This window comes from Mauremys mutica, chromosome 9, assembly GCF_020497125.1.
Source record: "Mauremys mutica isolate MM-2020 ecotype Southern chromosome 9, ASM2049712v1, whole genome shotgun sequence".
In the NCBI taxonomy this organism is placed as follows: Eukaryota; Metazoa; Chordata; order Testudines; family Geoemydidae; genus Mauremys; species Mauremys mutica.
This window is the reverse complement of record NC_059080.1, coordinates 28,768,229-28,790,203: the sequence shown is the minus strand read 5'-3', so window position 1 is coordinate 28,790,203 and position 21,975 is coordinate 28,768,229. Positions and strand designations below refer to the sequence as shown.

At 41.4% G+C, this 21,975-nt stretch overlaps 1 protein-coding gene across 1 annotated transcript in view; it reads right to left on the bottom strand.

Annotated features, from left to right (window-relative positions):
- APOOL (apolipoprotein O like) overlaps positions 1-21,975 on the bottom strand; it is a 56,162-nt gene that overhangs the window by 18,407 nt on the left and 15,780 nt on the right. Inside the window, exons 2-3 of the mRNA XM_045031242.1 lie at positions 12,938-13,042; positions 11,159-11,278 (exon numbers count right to left, since the gene is read on the bottom strand). Of these exons, the coding sequence (XP_044887177.1) occupies positions 11,159-11,278; positions 12,938-13,042 (225 nt within the window). The remainder of the gene's footprint in view (positions 1-11,158; positions 11,279-12,937; positions 13,043-21,975) is intronic.

The following is a 21,975-nucleotide window of genomic DNA, read 5'->3' as shown; positions in this document are numbered from 1 at the left end:
TATGAGGAGAGATTAATGAGACTGGGACTTTTCAGCTTGGAAAAGAGATGACTAAGGGGGATACGATAGAGGTCTATAAAATCGTGACTGGTGTGGAGAAAGTAAATAAGGAAGTGTTATTTACTCCTTCTCATAACACAAGAACTAGAGGCCGCCAAATAAAATGAATATGCAGTAGGTTTAAAACAAACAAACAAACAAAAGGAAGTCAACTTGTGGAACTCTGTGCCAGAGGATGTTGTGAAGTCCAAGACTATAACAGGGTTTAAAAAATAACTAGATACATTCATGAAGGATAGGTCCATCAACAGCTATTAGCCAGGATGGGCAGGGATGGTGTCCCTAGCCTCTGTTTGCCAGAATTTGAGAATGGGTGACGGGGATGGATCAATTGGTGATTAACTGTTCTGTTCATTCCCTCTGGGGCACCGGGCATTGCCCGCTGTTGGAAGACAGGATACTAGGCTAGACAGACCTTTGGTCTGACCCAGTATGGCTGTTATGTTCTTAACTAAGAACAGTGTGTGGGGTAGTGGTGGTAAAAGTGAATCATTCAGTTTATAAACATCTCCAGAGAGGTACCACCCATTGGGAGACTTCCACATACTGGTTAAAACTGGGTTTTCCAGAGACCCACAGAGAAAGAAAGAGGTTTGGGAATAAAAAGGCAGTGTTTAAACAGACCCAGGACTTTCTTTCTGATCCAGCAAATTGACAGGACCTACTGTCCTGTATGGGCCCTAATTCTTGTGGTAAAGTTAGAAAGACTTTGGCCTATGCAGGCCCCATAATGCTGATGGGTGACGATTGGTATCTTTAGTGTGTGCTTAAATCTATTTATTGTTTTTATTATGCTTTTACCTTAAGAATAAATGTGCTTGCTTAGAAGGAGCTGTGTGGTAGCTTGTGACGGCTGGCAATACCCTGTTCATAGCCTTGAGAGAGAAAACAACATACAAGTGCTGGCCTTTAGGCTGACTGGCGTGCTGGGGATATTGCAGTGTAAGGCAGGGAGCTGTGCAGCTTAAAACTCCACAGTCACAAAGGAGTGGGACAAGGGTCCCTGCCCAGAGACAGGTAACAGCTGGAGACTTGACTGGGCACTCATGGAATGAACCACAGAGGGGGATACACAGGCAGTTCCCCTGAAACCGTGACAGATAGTACCTTTTAACCCCCACCCCTCCAATTGCTCTTGTACATACTGAAAGTTTTTCCAAATTTTAACACAACCATGGCATTCCTTGAAAAAAAAATTGTACAGTAATTTAAAAAATAATAATCTAGGGAGCAAAAAATAGAGCACCCAAATGTAAAAACTTATTCTTCACTGTATCTGAAATATTTAATGTAATATTATTTAATATAATATTATTCAAAATTGATTTTTTCCTATATAGTAAAGTTATGCTGGTAGGGAAAAAGCCCAACTTCTCTATGTGCAGTTACATCTAATGTTTAACTCCTCTATAAACATAAAGATTACATGATGTACAATAGCTATTTGCATTGAATTATTTGCGTTCAGTGATATAGTTCAGTCAGATGTGCAACCTAGCCTCAGAAAGTAATTTGCCAGTTAATCCTATTGACATTCAACAAGAGAACCATTCACATGTACTACTCCACAGCAAAATTTCAGGTTGGTCAAAAGTCATATTTAACATTTTTCTTGAAGTAGTATGGGAAGATATAGTCTGATAGCCTATAATTTGAATCATCGTAGTGAGGCTTACTAAGCATAGCGAGAATTAGTATACCGCACATGCTTCAGAACATCTATTAACTTCAGATTATAAGGTATAATTCTATTTCTTTTATGAGAAATTTTGTTGCAATTAGTTTTTTAATTTATACCACAAGGGGTCACTGCTATTCAAGCATTGAAATACTAAAAACCACTTTAGAAACTGTTTAAGCTAATATACAGAAAAAGTATGATACTTTAATTGTGAACGCTTTAGGACCAAATCCTTGTTTCAGTGAAATCTCCCATTGATTTAAATGGAATCAGGATCTGACCTTGAGTAAGTACTGATGACAATGATTATGGTTACATTTTCCAAAGTATCTATGTGATTTAGAGGCTTTTTGAACATGGAACTCAAGTCATTTAGATGCTTTTGAAAGTTTTGCTCCAAGGGTCTAAATAAAAAAATAATAAATACCAAACGGAAGAAAGGGGGAGTTGATAGTAATGAATATAAATCACAAGTTAGGAATTGCAGAAAATTGATAAGGGAAATCAAGGGACACAAGAAGTTTATTGCCAGCAGACTTAGGGACAATAAGGAGTTTTTAAAATATATTAGGAACAAAAAGAATCTGACAATGACATCAGTCCATTACTAAATGGGAATGGTAGAATTATCAATAATAATCAGAAAAGGTAGAAGTGTTCAGTACAAATTTGTTCTGCATTTGGGGAAACACAAATGACACAGTTTCATCATATAGTGATAACATACTTTCCATTCCACCAGCATATCTGGAGAATGTTAAACAGAAGCTACTAAAGTTAGACTTTTTAAAATCAGCAGGTCTGGATAACTTGCATCCAAGAGTTTTAAAAGTGCTAGTTGAGCAGCTCACTGGACCATTAACGTTAATTTTCAATAAGTCTTGCAGCACCACGGGTGTTCCAGAAAACCGGAAGAAAGCCAGTGTTGTACCCTGTAACAGGCGGGTCCGGGGCTCAACCCTCTGAGGGGAGGAGGGGAGCCACACCGGCCCGCTGGTCTCACGGGGGCTCTGTCCTGTCCCTTGAAGGCTAGATGACAAAGACAGAGTCAGTTGGGGCTCAGGCCTTTTCGGCAAGGCTGAGCTGCAAACAGTACCAATAGTCTAGGAAAGGCCCAGGCCCTCTGGTGCAGGGGCTGGGCGGCAAACAGTCTAGGAAAGGCCCAGGCCCTCTGGTGCAGGGGCTGGGCAGCAAACAGTCTGGATAAGGCCCAGGCCCTCTGGTGCAGGGGCTGGGCAGCAAACAGTCTGTACAAGGCCCAGGCCCTCTGGTGCAGGGGCTGGGCAGCAAACAGTCTGGATAAGGCCCAGGCCCTCTGGTGCAGGGGCTGGGCAGCAAACAGTCTGGATAAGGCCCAGGCCCTCTGGTGCAGGGGCTGGGCAGCAAACAGTCTGGATAAGGCCCAGGCCCTCTGGGGCAGGGCTGGGCAGCAAACAGTACAGGAGCTCAGGCCTCTTGCAGCAGGCTGAGCAGGGATGAGGGGGACAACTGCCACCCGTGAGTGGGGTGGCAGGGGGGACACAGGCCCACCCACTCCACTGTGTCCCGGCCCGGGGCCCTAGGCAGCGGTCGTCACCGCTGACGGTCAGTGGGGATCCTGACCGCAACACACTGACATGGGTATTGTCTGATCAGTAGCCGGACTGAGGTCGGCTGCCCCCGGGCCACTTCCAATGTCCCCCTCTTGTCCTACCTGGTCCACGGCATCTGGTCCCGGGAAGTCCCACTGCATGGGTTCCTCATAACCCGGGCTGGGGGGTAGATCGGGTAGTTCCCCGGGGAAGTCCGGCCAATCCTGCTCCGGGGGTTCCTCGGGGTAACAGCACGGTAGCGGGGTAGCTCCTACTGGCTCCTCGTCATAGGTAGCACGGGGAAGCTCCGGCAGGTCTTCCCAGTAGCGGGGTAGGGTGCTCTCCGGCTAGTCCAGGCAGCTGCCCGGGGCTCCAGCGGTTCCTTCGTCGGGAGCTCCCTCAGACAGGTCTGCTCTCCCCGGTGGCTGGGCACTGACTGGGCTGGAAGGCCCGGCTTTTATCCTTCCGGGTCGCCATCTGACCCTCTGAGGGGCGGGCTCACCACGCTGTAGCCCCGCCCCTTCCTGGGTCCGGGGCTCAACCCTCTCTGGGGAGGAGGGGAGCCACACCGGCCCGCTACATACCCATTTTTAAATAGGGTAAATGGGATGATCCAGGTAATTACAGGCCAGTCAGCTTAACATTGATCTTTGGCAAGATAATGGAGCGGTTGATATGGGACGTGATTAATGAAGAATTAAAAGAGAGTAATATAATTAATGTAAATCATTATGGGTTTAAAGAAACTAGAACCTGCCAAACGTACTTAATATTTTTTTTTAAATGAGATTACAAGTTTGGTAGATAAAGGTAATAGTGCTGACATAATACACTTCTTTAAGAGGTTTGACTTGGTACCATGCGACATCTTGATTAAAAATCTAGAACGATGTAAAATTAACATGGCACACATTAAATGGATTAAAAACAGGCTAAATGATAGGTCTCAAAACGTAACTGTAAATGGGGAATCATCATCAAGTAGGATTGTTTCCAGTGTGGATCCTGCAGGGAGTGGCTTTTGGCCCTTTATTAGTAAACATTTTTAACAAGGACCTGGAAGAAAACAAAATCATCACTAATAAAATCTGATAACAAAAATTAGGTGAGTGGTAAATAATGAAGAGAACAGCTCATTGATTCAGAGCAATCTGGATCACTTGGTAAACTGGGTGCACTTGGTAAACTGTGTTTTAATATGGTGAAATGTAAATGTATACCTCTAAACAAAGAATGTAGGCCATATTTACTTGATGGGGGACTCTATCCTGGGAAGCAAGGGCTCTGAACGACATCTGGGGGTTATGGTGGAAAATCAGCTCAACGTGAGCTCCCAGTGCAATGCTGTGGTCAAAAAAGCTAATGCAATCCTGGGATGTATACACAGGGGAATCTCAAGCAGGAGTAGAGAGGTTATTTTACCTCTTTATTTGGCTCTGGCTGGATTAAAGTGATCCAGATTGCTCTGAATCAATTTATTTGCTGCTGGAATACTATGTCCAGGTCTGGCACCCACGATTACAGAAGGGAAGAGGGTTGAGAGAAGAGCCATGAGAACGACTAAAGGATTAGAAAACCAGCTTTATAGTGACAGGCTCAAGGAGCTCATTCTATTTAGCTTAACAAAGAAAAGGTTAACAGGTGACTGGATTACAGTCTATAAATATCTACATTGAGAACTAATATTTAATAATAGTCTCTTCAATCTAACCGAGCAAGGTCTAACATGTTCCAGTGGCTGGAAGCTGAAGATCAACAAATTCATACTGGAAATAATATGTACATTTTTAACAGTGAGAGTAATTAACCACCGGAACAATTTACCAAGAGCTTTGGCAGACTATCCATGACTGACAAAATTTTAAATCAAGATTGGATTTTTTCCAAAAGATATGCCCTAGCAATATTTTTGAGGCCATTTTAGGCATGTATTATACAGGAGGTCAGACTAGATAATCAGAATGGTCCAATCTGGCCTTGGAATCTATGATTTATCCCTATGTACAAGAATAACCATACTCAATAGTGTGTACGTGTTTGTACAACTGGGGCTTAAAAGTAGCAACACTTATGAAATGTAAGAAAAATCTACTTTGCACAGTTTCTTCAGGTTGCTTACTTCCCTTCCTATAACCTGATTATTTAGTATCAAAGATTGTTTTGGGTGATTTACTTATTGTGGAATCTTTGCCTTAAAATAGAATTTTACTAAAATATCATACTTAAAGCATATCAGAGGTAGTTCATGTTGTGCTATAAGTGCAAACAAAATGTATATACTTTAAATAAAATAATCTTGCACTACTTTATAAATATTAGTTTAAAATCCTCATAAAACAACTCTGTGGTGATGAGAAAATGGAACATATTTTATAAAAAAGCAATATACTGACATTTAACGTATATTTACACTAGACGATCACATGAGATCATATAAGATTGCCAAAGTTAACACTCACCGTTAATTTGGTTAAGGGATACTGTGACACTCTGTACCTCAAAGTAGCACCCTGGAACCCCCATATTCACCGCTCTGATATTATTATTCTATGTTTTGCACAAAGTATGCCTTTTATGGTATCATTTTGTAAGTCTTGAGATGTTGAACAATAATAACCTGTTTAATTGTACGTACTATCATTGTATGTGAAGTTATGAAGTATTTCCATGTGTTACTGAAATACCTTAAGAGGTTGGGAATCCCCACAACCAGCCTTTCGGTTACAAAGGAATAGCCATCAATAGCCAGATGGTTGTTAATGGCTCATCGGCACACAATCCGCTATCCCAGAGGCTTCTTGGAGAAGGCATGTACACAATAGAGATTGCTTGACTAATAGGGATTGCCTGACCCCCACATCACAGCAAGAATCTTTTCAGCAAGCTAGAAGTGTAAAAGAGAGACAGTGACATCATCATTTGGCCTCTCCCCCATCAACACCAGGAAGAACGTCTGGAGGACAAAGATTATGAACTGGGGAAGTTTGGTCTTAAGGTAACTATCTCTGACCTTTATGCCTACCACTTATTATCACTCAAAATCTACCCTTCCGTAGTTAATAAACTTCTTTTAATGTTTTATCTTACCAGTGAGTTTGTCTAAAGTGCCTGGGAAATTTCAGCTCAAATTACAAAGGCTGGTGCATGTCCAGTTTCCTATGAAGAAGTGGCAAACTAAGTAATAAACTGAAACTGGTCATGCTTCTGACCAGTGCAAGACAATACAATTCTGGGGTGCAAGACCGGGGAGTTGGAGGAAATTGGCTGGAGCCTCTCTGTTGATGGTTCATGAGTGACTGGGAGATCATTCATGTAACACAGTTGGGTGTGTCCCTGCCTGTGGATGTCTGTGTAAGTGCAGTTCCAGTCAGAGGCTTGTAACTTGACATCAGCATCACAGTGTGAGAAGCAACCCAGGTTGATGGGACACAGGGTTCAGCGTTCCCACAATACAGGTTTCACCCCGGGGACCCTGTCACAGTACATGCTCCCACATCGAATGGCACAAGGGAACCAATTTAAAGCTTTATCAGCTTTTTACCTTTTGGCATACATTGTACACAACTTGAAGGCAAGGAGTGCTGTGCTCAGCAAAACACCCTGTAGCTATATCTATGGGAAAAGTACAAATTATGGAGGATTACATGGATTCACTAGTGACCATAATACAATAGCATTCAACATCCCTGTGGTGGGAAGAACATCTCAACTGCCCAACACTGTGGCCTTTAATTTCAAAAGGGGGAACTATACAAAAATGAGGGGGTTAGTTAGACAAAAGTTAAAAGGTACAGTGACGAAAGTGAAATCCCTGCAAGTTGCATGGGCCCTTTTTAAAGACACCATAATAGAGGCCCAACTTCAATGTATACCCCAAATTAAGAAAAACAGTAAAAGAACTAAAAAAGAGCCACCGTGGCTTAACCACCATGTAAAAGAAGCAGTGAAAGATAAAAAGACTTCCTTTAAAAAGTGGAAGTCAAATCCTAGTGAGGCAAATAGAAAGGAGCACAAACACTGCCAACTTAAGTGCAAGAGTGTAATAAGAAAAGCCAAAGAGGAGTTTGAAGAACGGCTAGCCAAAAACTCCAAAGGTAATAACAAAATGTTTTTTAAGTACATCAGAAGCAGGAAGCCTGCTAAACAACCAGTGGGGCCCCTTGACGATGAAAATACAAAAGGAGCGCTTAAAGATGATAAAGTCATTGCGGAGAAACTAAATGGATTCTTTGCTTCAGTCTTCACGGCTGAGGATGTTAGGGAGATTCCCAAACCTGAGCTGGCTTTTGTAGGTGACAAATCTGAGGAACTGTCACAGATTGAAGTATCAGTAGAGGAGGTTTTGGAATTAATTGATAAACTCAACATTAACAAGTCACCGGGACCAGATGGCATTCACCCAAGAGTTCTGAAAGAACTCAAATGTGAAGTTGCAGAACTATTAACTAAGGTTTGTAACCTGTCCTTTAAATCGGCTTCGGTACCCAATGACTGGAAGTTAGCTAATGTAACGCCAATATTTAAAAAGGGCTCTAGGGGTGATCCCGGCAATTACAGACCGGTAAGTCTAACGTCGGTACCGGGCAAATTAGTTGAAACAATAGTAAAGAATAAAATTGTCAGACACATAGAAAAACATAAACTGTTGAGCAATAGTCAACATGGTTTCTGTAAAGGGAAATCGTGTCTTACTAATCTATTAGAATTCTTTGAAGGGGTCAACAAACATGTGGACAAGGGGGATCCGGTGGACATAGTGTACTTAGATTTCCAGAAAGCCTTTGACAAGGTCCCTCACCAAAGGCTCTTACGTAAATTAAGCTGTCATGGGATAAAAGGAAAGGTCCTTTCATGGATTGAGAACTGGTTAAAGGACAGGGAACAAAGGGTAGGAATTAATGGTAAATTCTCAGAATGGAGAGGGGTAACTAGTGGTGTTCCCCAAGGGTCAGTCCTAGGACCAATCCTATTCAATTTATTCATAAATGATCTGGAGAAAGGGGTAAACAGTGAGGTGGCAAAGTTTGCAGATGATACTAAACTACTCAAGATAGTTAAGACCAAAGCAGATTGTGAAGAACTTCAAAAAGATCTCACAAAACTAAGTGATTGGGCAACAAAATGGCAAATGAAATTTAATGTGGATAAATGTAAAGTAATGCACATTGGAAAAAATAACCCCAACTATACATACAACATGATGGGGGCTAATTTAGCTACAACGAGTTAGGAAAAAGATCTTGGAGTTATCGTGGATAGTTCTCTGAAGATGTCCACGCAGTGTGCAGAGGCGGTCAAACAAGCAAACAGGATGTTAGGAATCATTAAAAAGGGGATAGAGAATAAGACTGAGAATATATTATTGCCCTTATATAAATCCATGGTACGCCCACATCTCGAATACTGTGTACAGATGTGGTCTCCTCACCTCAAAAAAGATATTCTAGCACTAGAAAAGGTTCAGAAAAGAGCAACTAAGATGATTAGGGGTTTAGAGAAGGTCCCATATGAGGAAAGATTAAAGAAGCTAGGACTCTTCAGTTTGGAAAAGAGAAGACTAAGGGGGGACATGATAGAGGTATATAAAATCATGAGTGATATTGAGAAAGTGGATAAGGAAAAGTTATTTACTTATTCCCATAATACAAGAACTAGGGGTCACCAAATGAAATTAATAGGCAGCAGGTTTAAAACAAATAAAAGGAAGTTCTTCTTCACGCAGCGCACAGTCAACTTGTGGAACTCCTTACCTGAGGAGGTTGTGAAGGCTAGGACTATAACAATGTTTAAAAGGGGACTGGATAAATTCATGGTGGCTAAGTCCATAAATGGCTATTAGCCAGGATGGGTAAGAATGGTGTCCCTAGCCTCTGTTCGTCAGAGGATGGAGATGGATGGCAGGAGAGAGATCACTTGATCATTGCCTGTTAGGTTCACTCCCTCAGGGGCACCTGGCATTGGCCACTGTCGGTAGACAGATACTGGGCTAGATGGACCTTTGGTCTGACCCGGTACGGCCTTTCTTATGTTCTTATGAGTTAGACCTGGTGAACACTAGGAATTATTGCCAGTATAGTAACATCGCTTAGGGATGTGATTGTTTTTATTACATTTTTATGCTGGCAAACCTCCTAATAGAGATGCAGCTTATACCAGCAAAAGAGTGCTTCTGATGGTATAGCTTATGCTGATTCCCCAAGCAAAATAAACTATGCCAGCAAATGCACATTTTTGACAGAATAATTGCATCTACAGTAGAGTTTTTCCCAGTACAGAAGTGTCATAAAAAAACAAACAACAAAAAAAAAAACCCACAAGCAACATTTCCATAGCAGCAAAACCTTAAATGTACACCTGGCCTGGGTCACTAGTTTAGATCCAACTCTGGTCAGTGTTATTGAAAAGATAATAGAGTTCTGACAGTTGTTCAATATTTTTATCCAAGATCAACTGGAGGTTTCAGTCTAGCTGCTACAGGACCAGAGTGCACTCTGAGTAACCCCTCAAGTGTGTCCCATGGACTTACTGTACTCTTTCTTCAGGACCTCACACCTACCCCACTGATTATTCAGCTCATCCAGACAGACAATCTCTGCATCACTGAATTTCCTTCCCTTCTTAAATCTTTTTCTCCTTATTAGCTAACATTGCACTTTTACTTAGCATAGGGATGGAGTGTGCACAAAATGAAAGCCAAGGTAATCCTTTACATAAAGTGCATGAATGTGCAAAATATATATCTTAGTTTGATGAAGACCATAGCAAAGATATGGTAATAACACAGATTCTTTAAATAGCGAGGTCATAAGGTTAATGGATGAAAAATAATTTTAAATGTCAAGAGCTCCAAGGTAGATATCATAAGAAATCACACAGCCTAACTGTACTAACAATGGCAGCTGAAAGAACTATGGTATTAAATACAGTTCTTTGGATCCAATTAAAAATCTGAATTATTAGCTTCTTAAACTGGAAAACAGGCTTTATTCTAATGAAAAAAAACAAGAGAAATGTTTTTATTCCTTTTACTTTATTGAGCTAAAACAAACAATCTGCAATGCTGAAGTAACTCTTATTACTCTAAATTTCTTAAAATTGACATTTGTAGTTTGAGACGTGAGGTTTTAAAAATATGGAACTGACCAGGTGCTCTGAGGAGTTAGTATTACTATTTAATGATTGGGTTCATTGTGTAAAATATTTCTATTTGAATGATTTAATCAAGCAAACCATGGGAAGTCCTACAACTTGCATATTCCCAGGCATTCAAATTTTCCATCAATCCATTTCAACCAATGCAGTTGGGGAAAAGTAAAATTACAATGTCAATTCAAAATTGGGCTCCATTCCAGCAAAGACTTGTGCCTCAGTGAATATGCCTATTCAGTGAGGGTGGACATTGGACATAATTCGTTAATTTAAATGACTTTTAAAAATAAAGTGACAAAAATAAAATGTAATAGCATTGGAAAAAAACAATATATTAACATATTCCACTCTTGTTTTAACCAAATAGTGATTTTGTATGCTGCCATTAGATGCTGTCAAAATTGTGAAATTCAGGGGTAGATGGAAAGGGACCTGTTTGGGATCACTGCTGTTTGGTTTGGACTGCAGGGAGACTGAAGAGGTCATCTCACTCTCCACACACCTTTCTTGGCTCCCTGCTAAGCTCAGGCCAAGAATATCATTCATACTTGTCCCCTACATACCATGGCAATTTGGATTTAATTAAGTGCCCAACAAATTGGATGGAATATGCTGTTCTTTAATGTTGTACTCAAGTGTTAAATCAGGAATTCCTGAACACTTTGTCTTCAAGCATTAATCAAACTATATTTCTTACCTTGCACCACTCAACATAATGACTAGTTGTCTTTCTTAATGTAGAAAATCCCGCCTGCAAATGACCAGGGTCTTCTTCAACATATCTTGATTTCAGAGGCGGCACACAATAAATGGGAAGCTGAAAGGAAAAGAATCTATTCTAGCGAGCTAGTTTCAGAAACATATAAAAAAGTCATTACATGTAAATACTAAATTTTAGAAACAACTTTAAAGAAAATAGCAAATGTTCTTTCTTCCCATAAGAAAAACAAAGCCTTCATATCATGTTGTATCTATAAACCTTCTTTACAAAACTGTGGTGCGGATTAATTCTTATAAAGTTCTTGGAGATGAGAAGCATTATATAAGTGTTAATTAGTAGCATTATTACTGAGTATGATATAGTCTCGCTCTCTCTCTCACACACACCTTGTACTTTAGAAAATAAACTGATGGCAAGAATTGGAAAACCAGTCTTTTTAACGTGAATACAAATATCTAAATGTGTGATATTACTTAAAATTGAACTTTAGAGCAATAGTAACATGAAAGTCTCTGTAAATACTGTTGTGATGAATTGGAGGCTACAGCTGTGCAACTTATGACTTCTGGTTGATATTGTGAAGTTGTATTATGAAAAAATGGGGGCCTATATGCATGTAGTTCCACCGATGCTGACAGGTCCTGTAGCTTGTACACACAAGATAGGGACAATGGAACATACTTGAGGTTAATGACAGTATTTCAACCACATCAAAAGGTTATAGAGAAGAACAGCTTACCCTTGGAAATCAAGTTTAGTGGACTCCTCTGAAAGGGGGGGGAGGAGAGGAGGGAGGAAGAAAAGATAGGAGCAATGGAAAGTTACCCAAAGGACAAAACAAAGGCAGTGGGGCAGGGGAGGTTAAATAGCGAGCCAAATGAGAAGAGGAAGCAGGGAGGCAGAAAACGGCAAGGTCACAGAAGCTGAGTAAGGGAGTTCACAAGAGGGAGAGAGCCTCTATGAAGCAGGAGACACCCTGCCTGCCTGCTTTTCTGAACATCTATGATCCCCAACAACCTAGAAAGTGAAGGACACTGCAATTTAAGATGTTTATTGTTCTGTATGAGCTGTTATCTTCTGTTTTATATGATTAAAACAAAGAACAAATGCGTTAGACTCTGTGCAAAGTGTGCGTGCAAATTAACTGCTTCACAACTGCTACATCCCCCTGAGAATTAACCATAAACCAAAAGGTTCACACATTTTGGGTGGAGTTTTGGGAGAGGACGTGTTTAAGTACAAGGGAGTTTGGAAGAGCTGCTCTGGTCCAAGGGGCCAGGCAGCTGGACAATGCTTTCCAGTTCTCTGAAAGCGATGCCACATAAAAGGTCTGTGTCCTGACAGTGCAACTAAAGTTCCCGCGATTGGGGCAATGGCTGGACTCTGTTCAGACTCCAGAGGCTTAATGCAACTTGGGGACCCAAGGACACAGAGGCTTGGATTCCCCTCACAGCAATCCTAGTTAGTGGCCAGGAGGGGTCACTTGCTAGGATCTGTGACAACTGTATTCCCGCCTGCTTGGTCTACATCTGTAAAATCTATTATATTATTAAACTTTAAAACTATTCTTTCTGTAATTTTGTCTATATTTTGATCATTTGTAATAGCATATGAAGCAGTGCTATAGCATTCCAAAACATCTTCTAAATATTATTCTGTTTTCTGTAGGATATAGTTTACAGAAAAGATTAATTGGTGTTTGTATACATTCACTTATTGTCAAAAAAATGCATGAGACAATAGCAAGACTCTTACCTGATTTGGCTTCACTGACTGGGGTTTTGACTCTTCTTCTGTCGCAGCATATATATTAATAGACACAAATGCCAGACCAGCCGGGATAGCTGCTAGCGTTGCCCTCTGGGAGAGAGACAGAGATAAAAAAAGAATCTTTAATTAGGAAACTCTTTTCTCCTCTTCACTAAAATCCAGAGGTCATTCCAGTAACACTGATGTGACTGATCTAACAGACAAAGCACGTCAAATGATTTTAAATTAAAAATCAAGTTAAGAAAGTACCTTTTAAAATCCACTTCTATCACACAAAAACATCAGAAACCTTTTTGATACAACAAAAATACAAGAGCATTCACTTCGAAAGAGATCCAGAGCCTGAAAAGTGCAATCCATTCTATTGGTATGGCTGTACTACTAGTTTTTTAGTAATTTTTTATTTAATCAGAATTACCTCTGAGATGCAGTCCAAGATTGCACTATTATACCAGCTAGTTCAGTTTCAGAAAGCAACAATTAATATTGTTTCCTACAGATATTATTACTGCCAGTACCATAATGCTATGTTTGGGTACTTCTGACTACACTCATTTTATTTAAAGTAATATTGATAGAATGGTTTTGTTAAACAAAATAAATAATAATACATCAGAAAGAATATGTATTGCAATAGCTTCTAGGAGACCCACCCATGGTTCAGACTCATTTTGCTATACACTGCTTAAACAAAGAAGAAAGAGCTAGTGCTAAAGAGTATGTATTTCCTTCACCACAACGGCTTTCTATTTAAAACTAGCTCATAGCATGTATATTAATAAATTCTGCTTCTCAAATATTGGATTTTACTAGTAAAATCTCAGTGTTATAATACATACACAAGTAAATACTAGAAGAGTTTTATGGAGAAGGTACGTTTTATCTTTGAGTTCTATTTCAGATTCTGACATACACACCTCTACCTTGATATAACGCTGTCCTCAGGAGCCAAAAAAATCTTACCGCATTATAGGTGAAACCGCGTTATATTGAACTTGCTTTGATCCACTCAAATATGGGTGTAGCTCTGCAAGTAGAAACCTACCTAATACAAGCAACACTACATTGACCATAGTATAAGGAACAGGAAAAGGCTTTGGATTTCAATTTCTTTATAACTTATGGACAATTTCGATAAAGCATTTTAGAACAGAAAAAAAAAGACATTTAATTTACATTTTTCAGTTTATAATTGTTGTAAAACATTAAAAAAAAAGGTTATTTATCACCTCATTCACAAAACTGAAGAACTAAAAGCAAAGTATATGGAAATGAATAGTTTAGAACATCAGATATTTGATAACCCAAAAAAAACAAAAAAAGGGAAGATATCCTTTGTAACTGGAGTTCTTCAAGACTTGTGGTCCCTATCTGAATTCTACGGTGGGTACGCATGCACTCCATGTGCCTGAGACCAGAGAATGTTTCAAAGTAGTGTCTGCTGATTCGTGTCTATATTCTTGCTCACCTCGTGCTCTGTGCTGAGGGTATAAGATGCGGTATGGTCAGACACCTCTCCAGTACCTCCACTTATTGCAAATCAGAGATGATATGAAGTAGAGAGAAGGAGGGCAGGTAATGGAATACAAAATAGGGTTGACACATCCTGAGAAATCCAGTTATGAAGGGTAACCTCCCTTTCTTCTTCAAGTGCTAGTCCCTATGTGTATTCCGCTGTGGGAGATTGAAAAGAGGCACTCAAAGAGAAGGAGGGGCAATATGGTAGTGATATGGCTGCTTTTAAAATCACCATCCCAAAATCATCTCATCAAAAGTTGAGATGGAGGAGGCATGGACCAAGGCATAATGTCTCATGAATATGAGGATGGAACTCCATGTTGCTGCCTTACAAATATCAAGCAGAGATACTTCTTGAAGTGATGCCACAGAGGCTGCCTGTGCTCTTGTAGAGTGAGCATGTGTCCCATGTGAGGGAGGAAAGTGTGCCAGCTGATAAAGTAGAATACAGACAGAGATCCACTTGGAGATCTTCTGTGCAGAAATAGTTTGCCTTCGGGCTCATTCTGCTAGGGCAACAAACAGCCTAGGTGACATTCTGATTGGTTTCATTCTCTGCAGGTACAATGCCAAAGTTTATCTCACATCCAGAGAATGAAGTCTTTTCTGTAAGGCATGGGACTTCAAGAAGAACACAGGTAAGTGGTTAGTCCAGGTATGTGAAATTCCAAAATTTCTTTAGGAGTGAATTGTACACGTAATCATAGTGAGACTTTGTCTTTATGAAATATTGTGTAAGGAGGGTCTGCCATCAGGATCTCTAGTTCACCTACTTGTCTTGCTGAGGTGATAGCAATGAGGAAAGCTACTCCATTGACAGGTCGGTGAGTCATCAAACAGGTAGCCACGGATTTGAAACATGGCTGAGTAACAGTTAAAAGTACTAAATTAAGGTCCCATTGAGGAGGTGGTCTTATTACCAGTGAGAAAGTTCTAATTAAGCCTCATAAGAACATGGAGTTGCTAAATGTTGGAGGGTGATGTGCACTGATTACTGTCAGGTGAACCTATGTAGAACTAGGAACAAGAACTGTCATCTTGAGGGTAAAGGGGTAATCCAAAAATATCAGGAATACCCATTGTCTCAGGAGATATACTGAGCTCCTGGGCCCAAACAAACGCTTCCACTTTCTTAGATAACATTTTTTGGGTGCAGTCCTTTCTGGTCTTAGTAAGAACTGCTTGCACTGTTTTGGAAGAAGAATGTTCTAGGTCCCACACCCATTCAAATACCATACCTGGATATGAAGAGTTTCTGAGTTGGGCTGACATACACAGAAGACTTGGGCCATTTGGGCACAATGAAAATGACTTGTTCTCTGTCCTGTCGAATATTCTGCAGTAATCCAGGAAGAAGAGGGATAACAGAAAAGACATAGTTCAAGCAGTCTGTTCAAGGGAGTAGGAGAATATAGCTTCTGGAGTACTGATCCTGAGCACCCCTGAAACAGTACGTATGGCACTTACTGGCAAACAGGTTCCAGGTATACTCTCCACCGAGTGAAGATGTTCCTCACCACTAAGCTGTGTAACTTCCACCCATAGTCAGTGACAAACTGCCTGCTGAGGCTGTCCACCAGCAAATTCTAGGTTCCTGGGAGGCACACTGCTCATAGGGTGATGTGGTTCTTGATACACCAGTTCCATAAATTGACCACTTCTATACGCAGAGAAATGGATCTTGCTCCTCTGTGTTTGTTTACATCAGATATGGTTGTCATATTATCTGACATTATGAGAATGCAGAGAGACTGGATTAATGGTAAGACTGCCCTGAATCTTTCTTGGGCTGCTCTGAATTCCAGGATATTTATATGCATTCTGGTTTCTCAGGGCATCCAATCACCCTGTACTGTGTGACTGTCCACATGAGTGCCCCAACCTAACAAGGAAGAGTCCATGATTACTGTCCTATCAGGCATGGAGCACAGGAACAGAACTTGTGCAGGAGCTTTCCATCAAGTCAGAGAAGCCTTTATCTTGATGGGAAGTGTCACTATAGTGTTCATGCTGGATTTACTCATTATGTTTATTGTTCAAAGCCAAGCCTGCAGGCAGCAGAGGTGGAGTGTGGGAAATGGCGTTACATAAGTACATGACACCATGTGACCCAACATCAGATCCAGACCCATGTCCAAAGGCTGTAACCTGATCTATCAAGTTTCCCATGGCTTGGAATCTATACATAAGGAGATACCACCTTGTTCTGACTGAGTCTATGGTCACCCCTATAAAACCTAGTCAGGGTAGACTCTTACAGCAGGAGGTCATCTAGTCCAATCCCCTGCTCAAATAGGACCAACACCAACTAAATCACCGCATATCAACGATGGATCTCTACCATCCTGTCATTTTGGGGACTAGAAAATGTTTGGAATAAAATCCTTTTTCCTTCATGCTGTAGATGTACTCACTCCATTGCAGGGACTGGAGAAAGGAGTCTCCCTCCTGAAGGAGGATCTCCTCATGAGAGTGGTCCCTGAAGAGGGACAAGAAAGGGGTTTTTGGAGGTGCTGGGGAAGGAAACTCGATGATATAGCTGGAATGGGTGATATCCACCATCCACCTGTCCACAGTCATTGTGGAAAACTGTGCTAGGTGTCCACCACAGCATCTCTCTGAATCCAGTGGAGATGGAATCAACACTGGTACCAGGGATGGGAAGAGAGATGGGCTTCTCCCTAAGTCCATGTCCTCTACTGACAGAATCTCCGTGTTAGGATTGGTCCCAACAACAAGGGAGATTGCAGGTATGGAAGGAGGAAGATATCCTCTGGAGTTCTGCAAGATACTGGAACCTCTGAAAGCTGCATCACATCAATTTGCACCACTGGAGCCAGTGTAAAGGGATCCTTAGTAATCCTTATAGGGCTGTGATGGTACCTCCAGTAAAGAAGTGTCTGACTACATGGTCTTTGTCTGTACCAACCATTCCCAGTCCCTCAGCTATGATGCTTTGTTTTAGTTGGTACCATGGTCAGCATCAATGACGATGCAAGGAATGGTACTGAAAAAGCCTTGCTCCTATGCACCTTCTAATCAACAGTCACAAGGTTTAGGAGGACCTAAATCCTTGTGTTCTAGGCATGAAGTCTCATTTTACCTGGACAGGATCATGGAGTGATCTCTTCTCTTAGCAGAAGATCTGCTCTTCTGCTTCTGAGCGTCCCTTACTCTTATGAGAAAGCCCAGACGAATTACATTCCTGAGTCAAAAATCAAGCTGGGAGGAGTAATCCTCTAGGGCTCAGGCCAATGTACAGGGAGGATCGCTGCAACCTGGATCCGAGTGAGGCCTCGTGGTGTTCCATAGGTGCTTTTGAAGTTGAACTTCTTATGCCTGCCATGTTCAGCTGGGGAAGGCGAGGTGGACACTGAATTTAACATAGATATGAGCTTTTCTGAGGAAGTACAGGCAGCCCTGGTGGTCATTGCTGACTGAGAAGGAGCAGCAGCAGCAGATGCGGTTCCTGAAGCCCAGGCATAATCTAAGTCCCATGCTGGGGATCAGAGAATTCCCTGGGGTTGGGGTTCTAACTAACTGCTACTTAAATCTGTAAAACTAGTAACAATGCTAACTACATATAAATCTTTGAAATAGCTAGCTCCAGACACTGGAGACTCAGGGCATGTACTGGTAAGAAGGAACCGGAGAAGCGCTGGTCCACAGAGCCCCTTTTCCCTTAGCACAGAACACAAGGAGAGCAAGGGAGCAGGCATAGACCAATGGACACTACTTGCAAGAATTCTCCAGTCTCAGAAGCATGTATATCACACAGTGGAATATATATGGAGATCATCACTTCAAGGAGAACACATTATTCTTAAGTATAAAGAAATATATAATCATAAAAACAACTTTACCTCTAAATATTTCCTTCTAAGTGATTCTGTTAAATGGAAAATATTGGTTAATATTTTCATTAACAAAATCTATTGAAAATGTTTACAAATTTTGTTTCTTCTATTAAGACTGTTTATGTAGTTTAATGGGGAAAGTATATAAAATCAACTTAGCATAATTACATGTTAACTTGCATTTAATGCTGATCAATGTGACACTACTGTGTGCATACATAATTGCTATTGTTCTTTTTCAAAAGTTTGTGTCGTGTGTGTATACTGAGATTCTTGAAAAAAGAATAGTATTTCTTTTGGTTAACGTTATTGTGGTGTGATGAAGTAAACAGAGCTGAGGTTGAAATCTTGATCCTCTAGTTCTAAAAACAAAGGACTATCACTTGACCTACAAAAATGCATTTTACTCCATCTGTAAAATGTAGGGACAGTATACTTCTTAAGTTAGCGGTATGAAACCTTACTCAATAAGAAGGGCTGTGAAGTGCACAGAATTAACATTAGCAAGCAGAACAACCGAAATTAGAAGAGATGGGTTTCCTCTTGGCCGGGACGGCTCTAGGTATTTTGCCCCCACAAGCACGGCAGGCAGGCTGCCTTCGGCGGCTTGCCTGCAGGAGGTCTCCGGTCCTGCGGATTCGGCGGCACGCCTGCGGGAGGTCCGCCGAAGCCGTGGGATCAGCGGACCCTCCGCCGGCATGCCGCCAAAGGCAACCTGCCTACTGCCCTTGCGGTGACCGGCAGAGCGCCCCCCATGGCTTGCTGCCCCAGGCACACGCTTGACGTGCTGGTGCCTGGAGCCGCCCCTGATCAGGATGTAAGTAGATTGGCAGGGATGTGTGTGAGGAGACCACAAAAAGAACACCCTATTCCCATAAATTTTCCAGTGCAGTTTCGCATTCCCAACATGCTGTGATAAGTTTCTTACATTCTAGATGTTTCCTTAAACTGAATCTTTTAGTATATCATCTTCATTTATTCAGGGTCAGAACAGGGACTTCTGCTATCACGGCGTTCTCTTTCATCATATTTCACACACTCTAGAACAGGTGTTCTCAAACTGGGGGTCAGGACCCCTCAGGGGGTGACGAGGTTATTACATGGGGGGTCGCGCAGAGGCAGCTCTAGCCATTTCGCCGGCCCAAGCGGCTCCGGTGGACCTCCTGCAGACGTGCCTGCGGAGGGTCTGCTGGTCCCGCGGCTCCGGTGGACCTCCCGCAGGCGCGCCTGCGGATACTCCACTGAAGCCGCGGGACTAGTGGACCCTCCGCAGTCACGCCTGCGGGAGGTCCACCGGAGCCACCTGCCGCCCTCCCGGCGACCGGCAGAGCACCCCCCGTGGCATGCCGCCCCAAGCACGCGCTTGGCGTGCTGGGGCCTGGAGCCGCCCCTGCTCTTGGCTCCTAGCCTGGCACTTTGTATTATAAGCCAAAGGGATGGCATCTGTTGCTGTGTCCTGTCTGGAGCTCAAGCTCTGTGGGCCTGGGGAGCTCAGTCCAGCTGGAATATTAAGAGGTATTAGCTGAAAGCCTCTACAAAGATCTGTTGAGTATATGCAAACAAACATTTTCAGCAGTTTATAACCTGGCCACATTTGGATAAATTTTCATGGGGATAGAAATAAGTGCCTCTCACGTCCCAGGAAGCTCCTACTTCAAATCACAAAAGCACTAGAGCTCTTCATAGAAACGGTATGAAAAAGAATTTTAACATTAGCAAAGTTACATATTTCCCTTAACCTAATTTTCTGAAACTGCAACTGAATTTTTGCTGAAACTTAAAAAAAATTAAAAATAAAAATTCCACCTGAGGCAGAGACCAAGCATGGAAAATTTCAGCACCAATGGTTAAAATTTTATAACATTATAGGCAAATGAGAATGGGGGCTTGTAATGGAAATTGTTATGCAAACCTACCTATGAAAGAAAGTGTCACTACCAACTTCATAAATAATATTTAAATAATAGTACCCTAAAACAGAAATCTTCACAATACAAAGGACACAGAGTACAGCAATAAACAACAAACAGTAAATGTAGCATTCATTTGGAGATTCTGACCCGGAGTTTTGGTTATATTGGTAAAAATGAATCAGTGGGTTTCAATTTTACCATCTTACAATTATTCCAGATCAGATCTTTTCAGTTTATATGTAAAATAACTTTAAAAACAACCCAAAAAACTGCCAGTTTTGCTAATTCAACCAGGAAACCAAATATCAAGATGCATTCTTTCTGGTTCACTCAAAGATGTTCCATTTGGAACGATTCTGATAAAATATGAACCAAAACAAAATCCCCATAAATTGTGTTGACTGTGCAGGATTAATGAAAATAAGGAGTAGTAATCAGTAAAGTCAGCAGTTATGACTAGAGCCCTGCAAATCTGCAGATATCTGTGGGCCATTTTTGCGGATTGAGGACCAGATGTGGATACAGATACAAATTCTGTGATAGTGGTGTTCCCCAAGGGTCAGTCCTAGGACCAATCCTATTCAATTTATTCATAAATGATCTGGAGAAAGGGGTAAACAGTGAGGTGGCAAAGTTTGCAGATGATACTAAACTACTCAAGATAGTTAAGACCAAAGCAGATTGTGAAGAACTTCAAAAAGATCTCACAAAACTAAGTGACTGGGCAACAAAATGGCAAATGAAATTTAATGTGGATAAATGTAAAGTAATGCACATTGGAAAAAATAACCCCAACTATACATACAACATGATGGGGGCTAATTTAGCTACAACGAGTCAGGAAAAAGATCTTGGAGTCATCGTGGATAGTTCTCTGAAGATGTCCACGCAGCATGCAGAGGCGGTCAAAAAAGCAAACAAGATGTTAGGAATCATTAAAAAGGGGATAGAAAATAAGACTGAGAATATATTATTGCCCTTATATAAAACCATGGTACGCCCACATCTTGAATACTGTGTACAGATGTGGTCTCCTCACCTCAAAAAAGATATTCTAGCACTAGAAAAGGTTCAGAAAAGGGCAACTAAAATGATTAGGGGTTTAGAGAGGGTCCCATACGAGGAAAGATTAAAGAGGCTAGGACTCTTCAGCTTGGAAAAGAGAAGACTGAGGGGGGATATGATAGAGGTATATAAAATCATGAGTGATGTTGAGAAAGTGGATAAGGAAAAGTTATTTACTTATTCCCATAATACAAGAACTAGGGGTCACCAAATGAAATTAATAGGCAGCAGTTTTAAAACAAATAAAAGGAAGTTCTTCTTCACGCAGCGCACAGTCAACTTGTGGAACTCCTTACCTGAGGAGGTTGTGAAGGGTAGGACTATAACAATGTTTAAAAGGGGACTGGATAAATTCATGGTGGCTAAGTCCATAAATGGCTATTAGCTAGGATGGGTAAGAATGGTGTCCCTAGCCTCTGTTCGTCAGAGGATGGAGATGGATGGCAGGAGAGAGATCACTTGATCATTGCCTGTTAGGTTCACTCCCTCTGGGGCACCTGGCATTGGCCACTGTCGGTAGACAGATACTGGGCTAGATGGACCTTTGGTCTGACCCGGTACGGCCATTCTTATGTTCTTATGTATCTGCACAGGGCTTCAGTTATGACTGAACACAGAAAGCCTCATCTATATGGTACAAGCCTTTTTCTTAAAGTTTCTTACAGTTGCA